Source organism: Neophocaena asiaeorientalis, unplaced genomic scaffold (assembly GCF_003031525.2).
Source record: "Neophocaena asiaeorientalis asiaeorientalis breed wild unplaced genomic scaffold, Neophocaena_asiaeorientalis_V1.1 scaffold573, whole genome shotgun sequence".
Taxonomy (NCBI): Eukaryota; Metazoa; Chordata; class Mammalia; order Artiodactyla; family Phocoenidae; genus Neophocaena; species Neophocaena asiaeorientalis.
In genome coordinates, this window is record NW_020172453.1 from 740,692 (window position 1) to 758,464 (window position 17,773).

Sequence of the window (17,773 nt, forward strand, 5' to 3'; positions counted from 1 at the left end):
TCTATTTATATGTTTACTGTCTGCAGCTATTCCTCCATACCCATGGCTAATCCCCTGAAGATGATGCAGATTTTCTTTCAGCCCTAGAGCCCAGGCAAATGTCTTGGTTAGTCTTCAAATGTTTTTGTCTTATTTCACAGTCGTTGAATGTCTACTATGCACCAGATGCTTTCATACTCTGTTAATAAATAATAACAAAAAAAATAATGGCTACTATTCTGTGCTAGGTGATTACATTCATTATCAGGGCCTTCCTCAAATCCTTATTTCAGAGAGATAAAAAGTAAGGAAGGAAGGAAAATGGGAGACACTTTTAACATAATAATTAAAAACACAGGTTCTGGAGTCAGACTCCTTGGGTTCAGATCCCAACTCTGGGACTTACTAGCTGAAAGACTGTGGACAAATTAGTCTTTCTGTGCCTCAATTGCCTCCTCTGTAAATGGGAATAATAGTAGTCCCTGTGTTACAGGGTTGAAGATAGGCTCAATTAGTTAATATAGAGAAAGAAGTGAGAATACCCAGCACACGGCCACACTCTATGAGAACATCTCAGGCTCATACTTTTTAACCTTCAGGTTAGGACAAGGAGCCGCTGTCAAAATCTACTGTTTTTGCTTTTCCAGCATTTATTCCTCACCCTCCTTCTAATAATAGTCCCCTGATTTTCTTGAGGACCACCTTTTCTACCTTGCTCTCAATCCACACAGTTTGGGTGGGACAGGAAGTTTGGCTTTCCTGAAGTTAGGGGCCATAGGCAGCCTATGATTAGTAACTCACACAAAAAAATTCATTTTTCCCCCAATTTAATACTGCTCTCCATCCTCTTAGCCTGGCCTTCCTGTGGCTCACATGGGTCTGCTCAATTTAACCTGATTCTTTTCTGTCCTCTCTGTCTCTTTTCTTACCAACTCCTCTTATTCAAGTTCTGGTTTGGTGTGGACCCTGGGTCCAGATAGAGGATGAAGCCCTATGAGAACTGCACTGCCCCTGGAGATCACACATGTTGGAGGACCCCAGGGTGTGATGGCTCTCTCCTACAGGCTCCTAGGAACTGTCTAATGACCTAGATCTTACTCCAGGACTCCTAGTGGGAAACAAGCCCCAGGAAGAGAAGCCCAGGCCTGGGTCCTGGTCAACAGGATGGCCAGACACCCTTGCCTCTGCCATTCAGTGACTGTGAGACCTGGGCTGCTTGTTCTTTGGAGCTTATTTCCTCACTGGGCAAATGGGAAGGCTAGGCTCTCTGGTCTCCAAGGTGGCCACTGCCTAGAACGCAAGATTCTCAGAATCAGTAGTGCTTGGTTACATCAAAGAAGTGGGAAAGTACCAAAGATCCCACTTCATTTTGCAGTTTTGTGCCTCAAGGGCTTCATAGCACCACTGGGAAAAAGCCAAACCCTTCCAGTTTGCTTTTAGCACATTCCTGCCTCTACCTCACCTGCCCCATGCTGACCATCCCTGCACTGATCCAAAAACACTCCAAACTCACGCGCTCATGTCCTCCAGAGGCCGCCTCTCTTCTCCATCTCCACAGACCCAGTATGAGTCCCCTGAGGTCAGGCCCTGGCCCCCTCTGATATGCCCCCTGTGACCTCCCTAGAACAGTTGTGACTATTAGTGCAATGATCCTGTACGTGACTATGGATTACCTCTTCTTGCCCTTCCCCCAACCTCCAGGCCTGGGAAGTGCCCCTTATATACTTCTTGAGCATCCTCCAGAGTGCTTACTCCCAGGGTCAGTTCTTGGAATGCTCACGTATGGTTAGTATGTGGGCAAAGTAATGACAAGACTTCTGAAATGGTAGGAACACGACACCAAGGAGGAAGGAAAAAACATGTGTCAGGAGCCTAACAGAACAATTAAAGGCAGCTATTTTAACTTAAACAACACAAAGAGATTTCCAATATTTCCTTTAAATGAAGAATGGAGCTAAATTTATAAATATGTATGTGAAAGGTGGTTTGGGCTTTTTCTCCTTAGTGTTGAATGACAAGCTAGAAGGCTTTGGGGTAGCTTCAGGCAGCAGCGCCCTTCAAGACCTTTCTCAAGGTTTAGGCCACCTGCATTAAACCAGGGTTGGGGGGATCAGAGGCATTAGGCAGATAGATTGTCTTTGCATTATGGACTTGGCTGGGAATTTACAGGACATTGAGTTCTGAGTCAGCAGTCTAACTGAAGCTTGGGTGCCACCTCTTCCAGGAAGCCTTCCCTGACCAGTCCCAACTGCAGGCTGGAAGGACCAGCATCCATAAGAGGCACACACCACACTATTGTGTAATTGTCTACTAGTGCTCTGCCCATTGACCCCAGACTGTGAGCAACTTAAGGGCAGAGTTTGTGACTTAATCATCTCTGCATCTTTGCACCTGCAACATAGTTTGTTGAATGAATAATTGAATGCAGCCTAGGAAATTCAAACATAGGTCACTAATGCGCCTGACAAAATATTCAAGAAATCCTCTTAAAGAAGAGAATTCAAGATATATACTTATTACTTTAAAAAGTCCCATTTCAATATATACTTTATAGTATTCATAACCCAGTAACATAAAAATATACTAATATGTGAATTTCAGAGGGCAAATTGGCCATTAAGTTCAGATACTCTGAGAGTACTATTTTTGCCTGTGTGTAGGATATGTTTATTATTCTTTGGAAAATCAGTTCCCTGTTAAAAAGCAAACAAAGTTTTTGCAAATATTACCTGACATCTGTAAAAGCAGCTCATTTTAACAGGAATTTGCTGTATGTAATCTATAATAATGCCATTGGGGTTTTAGAATTTAGAGAATTAGATTCAGATCTGGGCACTCTTAAGAAACTTTATATAACTTTCTATCTAAATAATAGCAATTTAAACCATCTTTCATAGAGAGAGACCTAGTAAACACTACTTAGATAAAAGAAGCTATCTATTTTAAATAAGACCAGCTAAGTACTAGATCAAAGGCGCCACATACATTTACAACCAAATGGCACTGCTTCTGAGATCAAAGTGCTGCAGGGCTGAGAGAACAGAAAGAGCCTCTACCCAGAAAGCATGGAAGAGGACTATGAGACTTAACCAATTTGAGATTTTAAAGCAGACACATGTCTTTACTTATTTTATTGTTTCAATGTACAGGATCTTTGGTTAAAATGGGGGAGAAAGTGTACCAATCAATAAGTACATAAAATAAAATAAATTCTGAGCCATCAAAGGCTTTTCTTGCTATTGTTTTTTGCATTTCTGAAAGACAAGTACTTCAAAATGTCTATAATGTTAACCAGCCGCTTTCTTTTAAATTTTGGAGCTACAAATCCAAGCCAGTAAAGCTGTATATTTTTCTTTAGGGATCTTTTAATGGGAACTCTCAAACCATAAGGACCTGTGCTTGGACAAGAAATTTAGCTAAAAGCAATCTACTTGGCAAATCTAAATCAGAGCATGGATTCTGCTGTAAGAACAGGCACTATTAGAGTTACCATCCAACAGTGGGAAATGCTGCAAGAAAATAAAATATGGTAAGTGACAGGACGTTTTATTGATGTGTCCAAACTGGTCGTCAAAGACATCAGTTGGGGAGTGAATGAAGTATGATGTTATTTCAAAGCAACTTCCTGCTGGAATTAGACTTCCCAGGTTGTATGGTTTATTCTTGCTGTTTTTCAGCCAGACCCCAATCATAAATACAGATTTGTAAACCATGCCTTATCCGCTAATCATTCTCACTTGTTAATATAGAGAGACAACTTCTGTCCTTTGCACTTTGTGAACGTACAGAGCTGGAATATTTAACGGTCAGGATTTTACTAAAGTCAGCTGTGGATTTCTTTGGTATGTGGAGCCACATGCTTTTCAAGCGGCTAGCAGACCCCACTCAGACATTTATCTTGAGGCTTGGATGCCTTTCATTTGCTGGTAGATTATAAAACACTGTAATCATTTCAAAGCCTCTCAACTCTAAAATTAAAGCCAAAAAAAAAAAAAAAAAAGAGCATCTGTGGCATTGCTTAGGAAAACCATTTAAAGGTGGTGGTATCCAGCCTCTGAGATAACCCCCAGTGATCTCTGCCTCCTGGTATTCACACACTTGTGCAGTCCCCTCCCATACTGTACAGGTTTGGTGTGTGCAACCAATAGAATATGGCAGAAGCTAAGGTATGTCACTTTTTAAATTAGGTTATAAAATACCTTGTGGCTTCCATCTTGGTCACAGTTGCTTTCTCTCTGGGAAGAGTCAGCTGGCATGTTCTGAGCAGTCCCACTGAAAGGCACACGTGGTAAGGAACTAACTAACACCTTCTGCCGACAGCCTTCTGAGTGTGATTGGAAGCTGATCCCCCAGATCTGATCAAGCCTTCAGATGACTCTAGCGCCAGCTGATGGCTTGACTGAAACCTCTGGGACACCCTGAGCCAGAACTACCCAACTAAGCTGCTTCTAGATTCCTGATCCTCAGAAACTGTGTGAGACAATGATAAGTTTTGCAGTAATTTGTTACCCAGACATAGATAGCTAATACAAAGGCTTTGCTCAATCAGGCAATTGGGAACTCCCTCAGCCCACCCTTGAAGGAGAGCTCACTAACAGTCATCCTCATCGCTGACTCTATATGCTGGGTGCTGAGCTAAGCAGCTTATGTCAATTGTCACATTTAGTTATTACCACAATCCTATAAAGTTGCTTTTGTTGTTATCCTTATTCCACCCACAAGACAAACAGAAGTTACATATCCTAAGGTCATACAACTTAAAAAGTTACCAAAACAAGATTAAACCCCATGTCTGTCTGACTTGAAAGCCCAGATTTTTAACCACGATACTAATCTGCTTGTCACAGAAATGGTCACCCACCTTGGGATAGAGAAGATATATAATTGGGCTGAAGTCTCCCAGCATCCCCCAGATCAGTACAGATAGTACTTTAGCCCAAGCTCCAACTTTGATATTCCATGGGTCATTTTGACATAAGACACCAAGAGTATCTCCTCCCATTCCCACACGATGACCTCAACTTCTTTTAGAAGAAAAGGCCAAGGAAGAAGCAGTGCATTGTCATAAGAAACTGTCATAAGAAACCAGGCCCCATTTCTAGGAGCTTCCCCAAAAGTCACCTCATTCACATAAACTCAGGTGTGGTATAGCCCTTTATTTGTTATAAATAACAAAAGATACCTTTATCACTCCTATCACTTAGGAAGTCCCAGGGGTTTCAGGGGCTGTTGGCAGGGAATCAGACCGCATGTATGTTATTATAAATCACAATATCACAACGGTATATCTACCTCTGCTAACATCAAACATGCTAATTTCTCACTAGAGAAATTACTTCTACACAAAAGTCAAGGACAGCAGCATTCAGGTTGAAAAAAAAAAATCCTTTACAACTGTTCTTCTAAAAGTAGGCCCTTAGGAAGTATGTAAGTACTCCTAACTTAACTGAGGTCTCAATTTGCCTTTTTGCTCAGCAGTTTTTATTTCTTCCATGATAATTTTCTATGTGTCACACTATGCAACAGAAAGGTTAAACCAAGAATGATTTGTGGGTCAGTAGGCTGTCCTGAAATAAAATAGTGGCTAATCCATTTTTTAGGATGTACGGAAATTCTTAAATTAATTGAAATAAAATTTTGGTAGCCACGTACATGTTGTAAACATAGAAATGCCTAGTAAGATACTAGTTTTATTGTTAATTATTGATAACAATAAAAATTGAAATTATTATAAGTGTGTTACTGTTCACAGAAACATTTTCTAGCCAGGATGACACAATTTATACTCTGAACAGTAACTGTCCTGGTAGTCCTCATTTTATTGATAGTTTTTCCCTTGCTTTGTATTAGAACATGTGTTGAGTGACTGTTTCTGGACACTAAGATTTTTCTGTCCATACATCCCAACTACAGTGTTTTCTTTACGAAAGCATGTGGAAAGAAATCAATATAAGTGACCTTTCTCCATCTTAAACAAACAACAGACTTCTTAGAATTTTTTATACTTGCATTTTAAAGACATCAAGAAAAATAAAGGTCTGCAGATCCTAAATGTATAAAACTGAGTTAGGTACACTTTATTCTGTGTCTACCAATGGTAGCCGAGGAGTTGAAAAGTGCTCTGTAAGGAGCAAGGTTTTTGGAATAAGACCCGTCATGTATTATATACATTTGACAGATTTTATCCACATGCAAACTCAAAGCTGAAGATGCCATCCTCCCTGGGGCCAAGGGCAGGTCAGTGTTATTTAGGTGGCATTTGATCAATCGCCCATGGGACCCAAGGGGCTCTCTCAAGCTGGGACTTTGCAGGTGGCAAAACCAAATAAACTGACTCTGTGCAAGGTGAGAATTCTTGCCCAGATCCTTTAGGCTGTCAAGTCTGTCATTCAGGTGGTTGGGAGTGTTTTGATTTTGTGACTCAGAGTGCAAGTCTCAGCAATTGACTTGCAGAGTTTGTGTGTAAGACCTGCCAGCTCTGGTCAGTGTCACCAACACCTCAGTTTCATCCTGACAGCAAGCCATCAGCACAAAGAATGCCACAAACCAGGCCCTGATACTAATTGTCCCCTTTTCAATTCTTTAAGACCTTGACTGCCCTGGTCTAAGCATGAACATTTGCATGTGTTCCAATTTATCTATTCGTAGATATATTAGCATTTTTTCCCCTTCCAGACGGTGATGTGAAAAAGGGCAACCGTTGAGACTCAGTCACCCAAGTTAATATCGTGTCTCTTTCTCTGTAGGTCAGGCTGGCTGCAAATACATTGGGAACAATTTGGAGCTCTGTGTGTGCTGGGAATGGGGGTCTTTGCTAGGTATGGGGGAGGGGACTGGTCTGGGAGAAAACTCACCAGTTCCTGTCAACTGAAAGAAACGTTTCATGCACATGGTGGGTCAGAATGTTATTTTTATAATACAAACCACCTGGCCTCCTCCTCCTTTACCTCTGCCACAAATGCTATTCTACACACATACCTAGACCAAGGTCCCTGGTAACTATTACAAAACCATGTTGTTTTGCTCCTTGAGGTTTTTTTCTTTTCCCTTTTTTCTTTTCTTCTTATTCTTTTTTCAACTTAAGGTGAAGACAAGATGAATTGATCAGGGCTCAAAGTTTTGGTTTATTTTTATAGTTGCTTTGATGTAAAAGGACTTGGCTCTGGCACGGAGAGGGATGGGGGGGTAGGGTGGGGAAACTTTCTTCCTCATTCAGCAGCTTGTGAGACAGTGAGCATCCTCCTAAAGTTTATCAACTGAGGCTGGGGGACTCCCCTGGAGATTGTCCCAAGTCTATTTACCAGGGAGACTTTTCCTAAGCATTCCTTTCACTATATGCTGCTGTTCTATTTGAAACAACAATATGTGAATATCTCTATTCACTTTGCTTGATTAAAAAAAGTAAAGTTAGCAAAGGGTTCTGGAGAATAACTAGGTCTCATTAAAACAATATGCACTTCCAGTTTCACGGGCAAGCCATGAAAGCCTGATCATTAGCTGACATATGACTTTCAAATGGGAAGGGGTTATAACTAACCTTCCTATCTTTGAGTCTCATTAGTTGCAAAACAGGATGCTTTCCTGTGGAGACTTCTACCAGGAAATACCTCCTTTAGAAGTTAAGTTACATCGCAGAGCATGTTGTACATCTGCATCAAGGTATACAACTCTAGAGACAGAGAAGAGGTCATGGTTGATTTCAAACAGTAATAGTTGGCATTAAAACAGCATTAGTGCAAGGCAGTAGTCTCAATTTTATGGCAGGAACTAAATTTCTCTTTGGTGCATGGAATGTTAAGACTAGACCTTATTTAATAATCGGTAAAAAAGAGAGCATTACAATTCCATTTAGCCAAGTCTATGAATTAATCAAATTTTCTCTTAGTCCTTCTCTCTCGGGAAAAACTTAATTTTATAAACTTACTCTATTGTGATTTAAATATACTTTTAATTCCCTGGACTTTGAGAAGAAGAATCATGCAACGCATGAAAGTATAAAACATGTGTTTTATATCTGATAATAAAGGTGAAGTGTGCTTACTGCCTTAAAAGTGACTAAAACAAAACCCTATCCTTTTAGGTAGTATGTACCTTGGAAAAGTAGTTTTTCCAGGTGTCTTCACAGGCAAAGGCTTTGGTTTGAAAACCAAGTGGCATAAATATGGAAGGCCTTTCAGAGACAGAGCTTTGGAAGAAACTCATCTGCTCTGAGTGTTCCCTCTCATACCTCCCAACTGTGTGACCCTGTTACACAATGCCAAATACTGGTTGGAAATGAAAAAAAAAAAAAATCAATCAACAGCTTGCCTCTGGAAATATTAAACATCTCAATTTCACACAGCACCTGGCATGATACAAACAGCCTAAGTACCTGACCCCAGTGTTTACCACCTGTTTTTCTGTAAAGCAATTTTAACAATAACAAAATACGTGAAAAGAAGTATGACATCTCATTGAATGAGTGTTCTACACTTCAAATAAATCGAGCTATCACATCAATGTTTTAGCCAGGTGATACATTTTTTATTCAATCATAACTTCTGCACATAAATAATCACATGGTGTAGTACTACACTCAAAGAAGTTTTACTTTTTATTCCAAATAAGAGTAAAATACATTAATCCAAATCATTCTAGCAGACTATATAGAAGACCACATCACTGGCTTGAAAACAAAACTTGAATCACAGATCTTTTAATCAAAATATAAAATAAGAGAAAATACTCAATTAAGTTCCCCCTTTTGGATTTGGAAACAAAAACAGCTGCTGAAACAATGAGTGGCTTTCCTTCTGAGTTCATCAAGAGGGGAGCCAAACGTTGATCTGATGGCCCTTGTGTTGCCCTTATTGTAAAAAATGGAAATTACTGCAAGTTTTCATGGTCATGATATGGGGCTAGGGAAGGATTAACTGCCGAGACAAAAATGGCATAGAGAAAATACACCCAAGCTGCATGAATTTCCACTTAATGCCTTAGAAGATACTTTCTTTTACAAAAGACACAATAAGCACTAATGTGTTTCAGTATAACTTTCTAAAAGACAAATAATTTTATAACAGTAGATCATTTTATTTATTGTTTAGAAATTCAAAAATGAATCATATTTTCACTTCTCTTTTTCTATACTGAAGTAGTTTGTGAAGGCACAGTTAAAAGGCAGGGTTATGGCTGCTTTCTTTCCCTCTGGCTCTCTGTTTTTTTTGGGTTGTGGCGTCAAAACTAACTGAAAATTCTTTAATTAGTCTTCTTGGACACAAGCCTCCCATTTACTTCAGTGGGAGGTTTCTTTGCATAAAACCGGTGGTTTGTGTCCACCAGAGCCTTTTGACTGCTTTCCTTTGATTAATCAGAAAACTAAAGCTCAGTCTGAGTACCACTTTTCTAAAGAATGAATGAGCATAATCTCTTACAGCTTTCATGAACCAAAAGGATTAATCTGGCAGTCCAGTCCCATACTCCACTTCAAGTATTTTCAATTACTTGGCACCGTTGGAGGTGACGTCCACGGCTCAGTAAGAAGGCTACTGCTGGCATAATGGTTTCTCCATGTCCCAGCACATGGTCTTGGCATTAATAATCCATCATGAAATGATTTGCAATGCACAAGGGTGACATTTGATTACGTGAAAGGCATTGCAGGAATGAGCATGTAGGTTCTTAAGGCCAACTGCTGGCAAAAATATGATAAAATGTTATATGGTAAAAATAACATTTAGACGGTTTAGTTGAAACCACTGAAGACAGTTTTTGAACCGACCATGAAAAGTGTAAGGACATTGCTTTAGGAGAAATTTTCTTTCTTTTTTTTTCCTTCCTGGTTTTCCTTTCTCAAATCACATTTTGGGGAGCCAAATAGGTTAAGATTTGGCAGCCAATCACCCAAACACATTTTCAAAACATATTTGATTCAGGAAATTCTGGATCTTTTAAAGCAAGGATGTTAACAATCCTCCTGAGAACCTTAAAATATGATGATTTAAACATAAGGAAAAGGAAACCCTGAAATGATCAGAGAAATCACCAAGAGGCTTACCTGCTGAAGAGTTCAGCTTTTTAAATTTTGTTTTCTATTTTTTAGAGACTATAAGGAGGATGGTAAATTTACTACATACGGGAAGTCTTATAATTTGGAGTAGAAATTTATGAGACAATAGGGAAATTCATAATTCTCAAGGAAGCAAAAACAAAAACAAGAACATTAGAATTTCTTAGACTCATATCCTCTAGATCTATTTACTGATCTGTCAAAAGCATTATATTCTAAGTAGATTATAATGAATGTAGTTATTACATATGAACAAACATACTGCATGGGTGTGTATGGCCAAATGTTGGTTATTCGAGATCATGGGTATAGGGTGGAGGGAAAGTTATTTTGCATGAATGAAATTCAGAGAGAATTAGAAGGTTTTTTTTAAATCAATAGTTTCAAATTAATCCACTTTCAAAACTTTAATCACAGATATGAACAGAATAATATCAGCTGATTTTAATGTTACTGATTTTTCCTTCCTAGCCCACCATCTTGCAGAGTGAGGTGAAATACCTTAGTTGATATATTATGTTGTATGTAATAGTATATATTGTTTTGTATATCTGTCAATAGTGATTATATTTTTTTTAAAAAGGACATATATAAACTTCATTGATTCTTCGGATTTGTTATTCATCATTTAGCTATTCATTCAACAACATTTATTAGGCACTTACTATATGCAAAGCCCAGTACTTGGCATCTTAGGGATATAAGGATACAGACTCTGTCCCTGAGGCCCTTACATTTTATTATAGGGACAGAACATGCTCATAAGTAGCTGTAGCATAAGGTAAAAAACATTAAATACTAGAAGAGAAGCAGAGATAACTAACTGCACTGGAAAATCAGAAGAGGTAAAGATTTTTAGTGGGGAGCTTCAGGGAAAATTCATGGAAAATGTGATATCTAAGTGAAGTCCTGGAAGATAGTCAGGGTTTAGACATGAAGAGAAGGTGGCAACAGCACTTCATGAGTAAGTCATAGTATGAGTGTGGAGTGGCTGGAAGAGGTCAAGGCCTGGATGAGGGACAGTCAGGCTGAAGCACTGAGTGTCAGAAAAGAATTCAGGAGATAAAGCTGGGAAAGTTGGGGCTAGTTGTAAAGTCCTTATTGCCAGAATAAGGAATTCAAACTTTAATAAGAAGGTAAAATAGTAGGGAGCCATTGGAGCCATTTTTTTTTCTTTTTTACTTTTTATTTTGAAATAACTTTAGACTTATAGAAGAATTGCAAAGATAACAGAGTTCCCAGAAAAAAGTCAATATTATGTAAGTTTTTATGCTTTTTTAATAGTTCATGTAGTATTTTTATATCACACTCCTATGATTACATCCCCTTTCTCATGCTGAGAGTAGTGTATGTTTTTTATTCTTTTTTCTTACTCACAAATGTCTTTCTTGTTTATCTTTTCAAATATATAGTTTTTCATTTTTTTGACCAGGTTTGCCAGTTTTTGCCCAATTTCGTATCAGCTCCCCCATAGCTATCCTACATATAAATCAAATCTACCTTAAAACAAAACAAAACAAAACCCAAAAAAACAGTGAGATCAATGCACAGAAGTCCCTTGATCCATCTTTTAAACAGAATGCTGTCCCTAAGTCTCATACAGCCACAGAGCTGTGTGACTTTTTGTCATGATCCTGCTTGGAATACGGTGGGCCATTTCAATATGAAAATTTGTGCTTTCCTTTAACTCAAAGAAAATTGCTTCTGTTACTTATTTCTTCCCCTTATTTCCTTTGTCTCTTTCTAGAACTCTTATTAGATTAATGTTTACCTCCAGGATTTATCCCCATGTCTCCTGTCCTCTTTTTCCATCTCTTTGTCTTTTTGCTCTAAGTTCTAGAAAATTTACTATTCATTTTTTACTTTGTTATCCTTTACTAATTTGGCTGTGATCTATGTCTATTCATCTGTTTACTCATTTTTTATTTGTTCTAATTATTGTTCTAATTTGGCAATCACACTTTAAATTTCCTGTTCCTTGCTTGCTTCTTTTTTCTTAGCTGTTTTAGGGATACTTATCTTTCCACAATTTTCTGAAGATAATTATTGTAATACTCTTTTACATACTCTGCTGCTTAAATTATTTCTGTTCTTTTGTTTGCTTGCCTTGGTCTTTTAAATTTTTTTTTCTTTTGGATTTCTTCACATGTTTGGTGATCTTTAGTCCATTGACATTCATGGACAGAAAAAAAAAAAACAAAACAGATTCATTTAGGTGGCTGGCAAAACCTTGCTCTGTGGCTGAGCAGCTCTGTTTTCCTAGGAGGCCTCCCCTGAATGGGAAGTCTGATGGGAGCTCTCTATGAGTAGGCAGACTTCACCTTGAACGCTTGATGATGGACCTGCAGACTCATGTGGATTAGGGAATCCTTTCCTCATTTGCTGCCTTTCCTCCCCCTCCCTTGCTCCCCATCCATGTCTTAGTGTCTAGGGTTCCATCAAGTTCTGTTCTAAGGCTTCTAGAGCCATTTTCAAATCATCCTCATCAGGCAGTTCACTTTCATTAGTCAGAGGTAAAAATCCACTGTTGACCACTGCTCAGGGTAGAAGGCAAGACCTCACTGGCTGGCTGTGTCAGAAGTTTTGAAAGCAGTTCTTTAAAATTACCCCAGGCTACTATCAGAGTAAGCTTTCTGAAACACATTTGAATATATCATGCTCCTGCTCAGAATCTTTCAGGGATTTTGATTTTATAAAGAATAAAACCTGTTCTTTGCAAAGCATGAACACCCCTTATAGTTTGATATGAGTGCCTACCATCATCTCCTACTGTTTCCCTGTCACAGACACACTTAGGATCCCCAAATTCTGAAAGTTCTTGTGGTTTTCTCTTGTTCCATGCCTCTGTACACACTGTTCCCTATGCTGAGAATGTTATCTCTTCTTTACTGATTGGCAAAGACACCCTCAATTGTACATCTCAGTGTGTGATTGCTTCCCATGAATTCTTTTCTGACTTCCCTAGGCAGACATAGGTTTGTGGGTCTATTTATTAAACTATATCTTCCCCTTACTGCACAAAGGATTTGAAATAATATAAAACAGATACATGGTAACAGGACGAAATAAATGAGTGAGGCACACAAAGGATTTGAAATAATATAAAACAGATACATGGTAACAGGACGAAATAAATGAGTGAGGCACACAAAGGATTTGAAATAATATAAAACAGATACATGGTAACAGGACGAAATAAATGAGTGAGGCACACTAAGTTCAAAGGGAGAGTAAAGTTAGAAATATAAATAATATCCAGTATGAGGTTAGTCCTAAAAACTACAGGACAGTAAGTTTTATAGATATACTACAAAGAGATACACTGAAATTTTGCCTCTGGGCTTCCTAGTTGTCAAAGCTAAGAGGTAAAGTTGAGCGCTTCTGAGTTTCACATTGTCCATGAACTATAAATGAAGGATTTTTGCCAGTTATTGAAAATTAAGAGAGAGTTTACTGCACTAAAGGGGTACTTATAAAGGTGACTGGTAAATTGAGAAGCTCCAACTTTTGTGCTTTCATTGACCCTCTAATATTACTATGTAATTACTATAATTTTTGTACATTTCTTTCCTTAAGGTATGGACCATATCCTCATTACTTGATCCAGTGCTTGATATTTCCTAGTCACTCAATAAGTATTTGTTACGCACACAATCAGATACTGATTGTTAATGCAGACAAATGTTTTTGTGTGAACAGGTGTACAACTAGAAATGTATCATCTTTTACACCCATCATAAACATAACAAAGAGTTAACCAACTGGAAGAGTCTTTATACTGATTATCAGAATAATACTTGGAATAACTGCTATATATCAGATAAACACATTGCATGTATATTTCATATGACTCTCAACCTACCCTGTGGGTATTATTCCCCATCTCAAAATCAGGGAAATCAGTAAGTTAAATACATTTCCCAAGGGTCTACAATTATTCAGAGGCAGAACTTGGGATTGGCATAGGTGCCTGAACCCAGCCCTGTGACCCTCAACCTTTGCTATAGGTTCATGCTTTCGTGTGTAGTAGATTGATTAGTATTTGATTACAAATTTCATAAACGTGAAGACTTTCTACTGATGCAAGGGCCCTGATGCAAGGACTTTGCCCAAGTTCCTTTGTTCTTTAAGATTTATTCTAAAATATTTGAGGGAAAAGGCAGCAGCAGTCAGGCAAATAAAATACTATAAAATTCATTTTCCATAAAGAAATATCAGGGGACAACACCCTAATAAAAAAATACTTCCCATTTAAAAAAATGGGAACATCTGACCAATTTTTCTGTTATATAATGGAATGTGGCACAACTTTTTTCATTAGACCCAAGAAAACTTACAATGTACCATTTTATGAAAGGGCTTACTCTGTTTTAACTCAGTCAGCTTTCACTGATCAATTTATGGTTGCTTCTTACCTGAAAGTTGCCAAAACAGCTTCCCCCTGGGAGGGTCACATAACTCACAAAGGGTGGTCCAGGAGACGGCAGCGACTCGTAGACCACCACACCTTCACTTGGGAACGCAGCCCTCTGTTGCTGCTTGCTTTCCCAAAATTCCTGTAACATTGACACAACATTCACTGAAAAAGACAAGAAATATAATCAGTTATTAAGGATGGACATACCCTAGCAAAAACAACATTTTATTTGCGGGTTGGATTGTGTAACAAGGCACTTCCAGTTTAAGCAGAAGGGAGTATGTATATGTTTGGGTGGGGTGGGGGTGTGGGGTGCTTTCAGTTGTGAAAGAAACAAATACCATTTAACACAAATGTGTTTATTTTTTCATGAGTATGGCTCAAGTGGTTTGGCACCCTAATTCTAACAGCATCGCAGTATATTAAATTTACAAATTAGTTTTTGATAACAAATTTAAAAATCTCACTCTTCCTTCTTTGAAAATTTTCCTTAATAAACTTTGTCCAGATCTATGGTTATCCATGACTCCCACTCCTGTTTCTCATAGATTCTTGGACCTGCAAAGTGAAAGCTAAATTCAAAGGTAAAAATATGAGCAGTGTAATTTTTTTTAAATTTATTTATTTTATTTGTTTTATTTTTGGCTGCACTGGGTCTTCATTGCTGCACATGGGCTTCCTCTAGTTGCAGCGAGCAGGGGCTACTCTTTGTTGCAGTGCAGGGGCTTCTCATTGCGGTGACTACTCTTGCTGCAGAGCGCGGGCTCTACGTGTGCAGGCTTCAGTAGTTGTGGCACGTGGGCTCAGTAGTTGTGGCTCACGGGCTCTAGAGCGCAGGCTCAGCAGTTGTGGCGCACGGGCTTAGTTGCTCCGCGGCATGTGGGATCTTCCCGCATCAGGGCTGGAACCCGTGTCCCCTGCATTAGCAGACGGATTCTTAACTACTACGCCACCAGGGAAGCCCCAAGCATGTAATTTTAATTGGAACTCACCTATTATAAGATTTAAGAGGAGAAAGGCAGAAAGAAGAAAACTCTTTCATGCTCCTTTCCACCCTAATCCAAAGGAGAATGAATGCAATTGTGTTATAAGCAGGAGGCTGGGAAAAAAAAAACAAGTGAAACTAATAACATGGAAACCTTGTTAAGGACCACGTCTGTTAGATGACTTCAGAAAACGTAGTAATGGCTACAGCCATGTGTTTTAGATTAAATGACCTATGATAGCCTGTAGAAGTTCCAGATCAAATTAGGTTGGTTTGTTTATCCTGTACTGCAAATTGAATTGTGGAAATTAACAAGGATAATAGAATTGTAGAGGCAAAAGAGACCTTTCAGGTCACGCAGGCAAAGCTCTGCTTGATGCAGGAATTCCTTGCACAATACCACTGACAGCTGCCCATTTGGCCTGATTCTGGACACATGGAAGGACCGGGTAATTGGCACATCTTGATGTAGCCCATTTCAAATGCTAATGGTTTTAACTATAAGAAGGTCATTTTGGGGAGTGAGTGGAAATCTGCTTTCCTATAAGGTTCATGCAAGTGGGCTATTTCTCATTTCTGGGACCTCATAGAGGTTAATCTCTGTATTCATAAGAGATCCCATGACATAATTGAAGGTGGTATAGGACATCTGTTGTTTTTGCCTCCCTGGCATTTGTTGTCCCTCTTTGTAGGAATAGCACGAAAGTTTTCCTTAAAGAACCACCTTTCCTTCAACCAAGTCTTCTCCAGGGTTGAGGAGTGGGGATTAGACCAAAGTCAAGTCATTTAGAGTCAATGAGTCCAGGACTTTTGTTGGAAATGTCAGAAGACTGGATTCTCCTTTTTCACTAGAGTTACTGGGGTTATAGGAGAGAAGTATGGTGCTGCCCAGGCAAGGGAGACTCATGGCTGAAAAGAAAGCCAACATAGAGAAGGGTAGAACCAAGAGATAGAGAAAAGAAGGACTAAGTTCTGATGTCATAGCTTAAGCTCCTGAACCAACACATCTGCTTTTACCTTAAACCGTTTTGAATTGGCATCTCACACTTGAGTATAAAAGTGTACTAAAATAGACAACTCTCAGGTTTCCTCAGGTTCTAGATTGAATAGCTTTTCTTCTTTCAAACTTTCTTTGTGTAATATGGTGTCTATGCCCTTTGACATTCTCCTGATATATTTCTGAATACATGTGCTTCAAAATGCTGGGTTTTGTTATTTTGCAGGGAATCAGGAGAGTCACAGAGTTTGACCTGGAGGCAAAAACATTGCACAACCACCTTCTAAGCTGTTGACCAGACCACCTGGCTCTTTCACTTCATTCCTAGGTCACCCATCAGCTTCCAGCTTTATAAGGTGTAGTTCAGGAAAATTTGCAAGACGCCCAGGGAATTGGATGCCTGTGTATATTTATGAACTGTAGTTTTTAGTATTTAAGATGTGTTTTGGGAAAGAAACTGGGAAATATAAGACTATCGGAGGGGATAATTGAATTAACCAATAAAATACGTGCTAAGTGGTCAAGGTGAGCTTGGTAATTACAGATATTTTTCATTCATTCAAAAATATTTGAAGTAATATTTTCCACCAGTTGATGTAGCCCAAAATAGAATTAGAACTTTTATTTCCTAAACTGTATTTCTGCTCCCCAACTTCCTCTCTCTCTCATGTCCAGGAAAACAAGTATTTTGTGAGCGGGCTGATTTGTGTTTCAATTTGCCTGTGACCTACAGAATTCAGCAGAGATGTCTTGAAGATTGAAGCCTAAAACCGAAGTCAGTGGTCTGTTGCCCTGATAGTCAACAAGGGCCATTAACCGGCTATTTTAAGTTGGTTCATTGTTGAATGTTGTTCAGCTGAAAACTGGAGTAAGAAGCTGAAGACTCATGCTTTTCTAGGTAAAACGAACACAAGAATTTTGGCACGTAAAACTGTGTGGATTAAAGAGTTCAGAGGTGGCTACTAAGTAAAATTTCTGCATGAATAAATGTAGCAGTTTTCAAATTTTTTATTCTGCAAGCTTGGAAGATTTCTTTGATGGTCTTACGTATGTCATCACCTCTAAAGAGTGCAACATATGTACATGCACACACACAATCCATCTTTCTATCTCTATCTCCTCGTGTCGACTGAAAAACCAGATGAATGGAGTGCAGAGGGAAGAAGGCCAGCATGCTGTTTGGAATTTCAAAGATCAGTATATCTGAAGATGCTCTATTTATGAAACACATGCTCCTTTATTTTTTTGAAGTAGCAACAACAAGGTTCATGGACAATGCCAAAGAAAAGGCAAGCAAAGGGTCAAGTACTGCTGAAGAAAACCACCCAAATTTGAGGAAAGGCCTCA

General features: G+C 38.9%; 1 protein-coding gene across 1 annotated transcript in view; it reads right to left on the reverse strand.

Annotated features, from left to right (window-relative positions):
* Nucleotides 1–17,773, reverse strand: part of LIX1 (limb and CNS expressed 1) — a 47,959-nt gene that overhangs the window by 14,202 nt on the left and 15,984 nt on the right. The window contains exon 2 of the mRNA XM_024737679.1: nucleotides 14,443–14,606. Within this exon, the coding sequence (XP_024593447.1) occupies nucleotides 14,443–14,606 (164 nt within the window). The remainder of the gene's footprint in view (nucleotides 1–14,442; nucleotides 14,607–17,773) is intronic.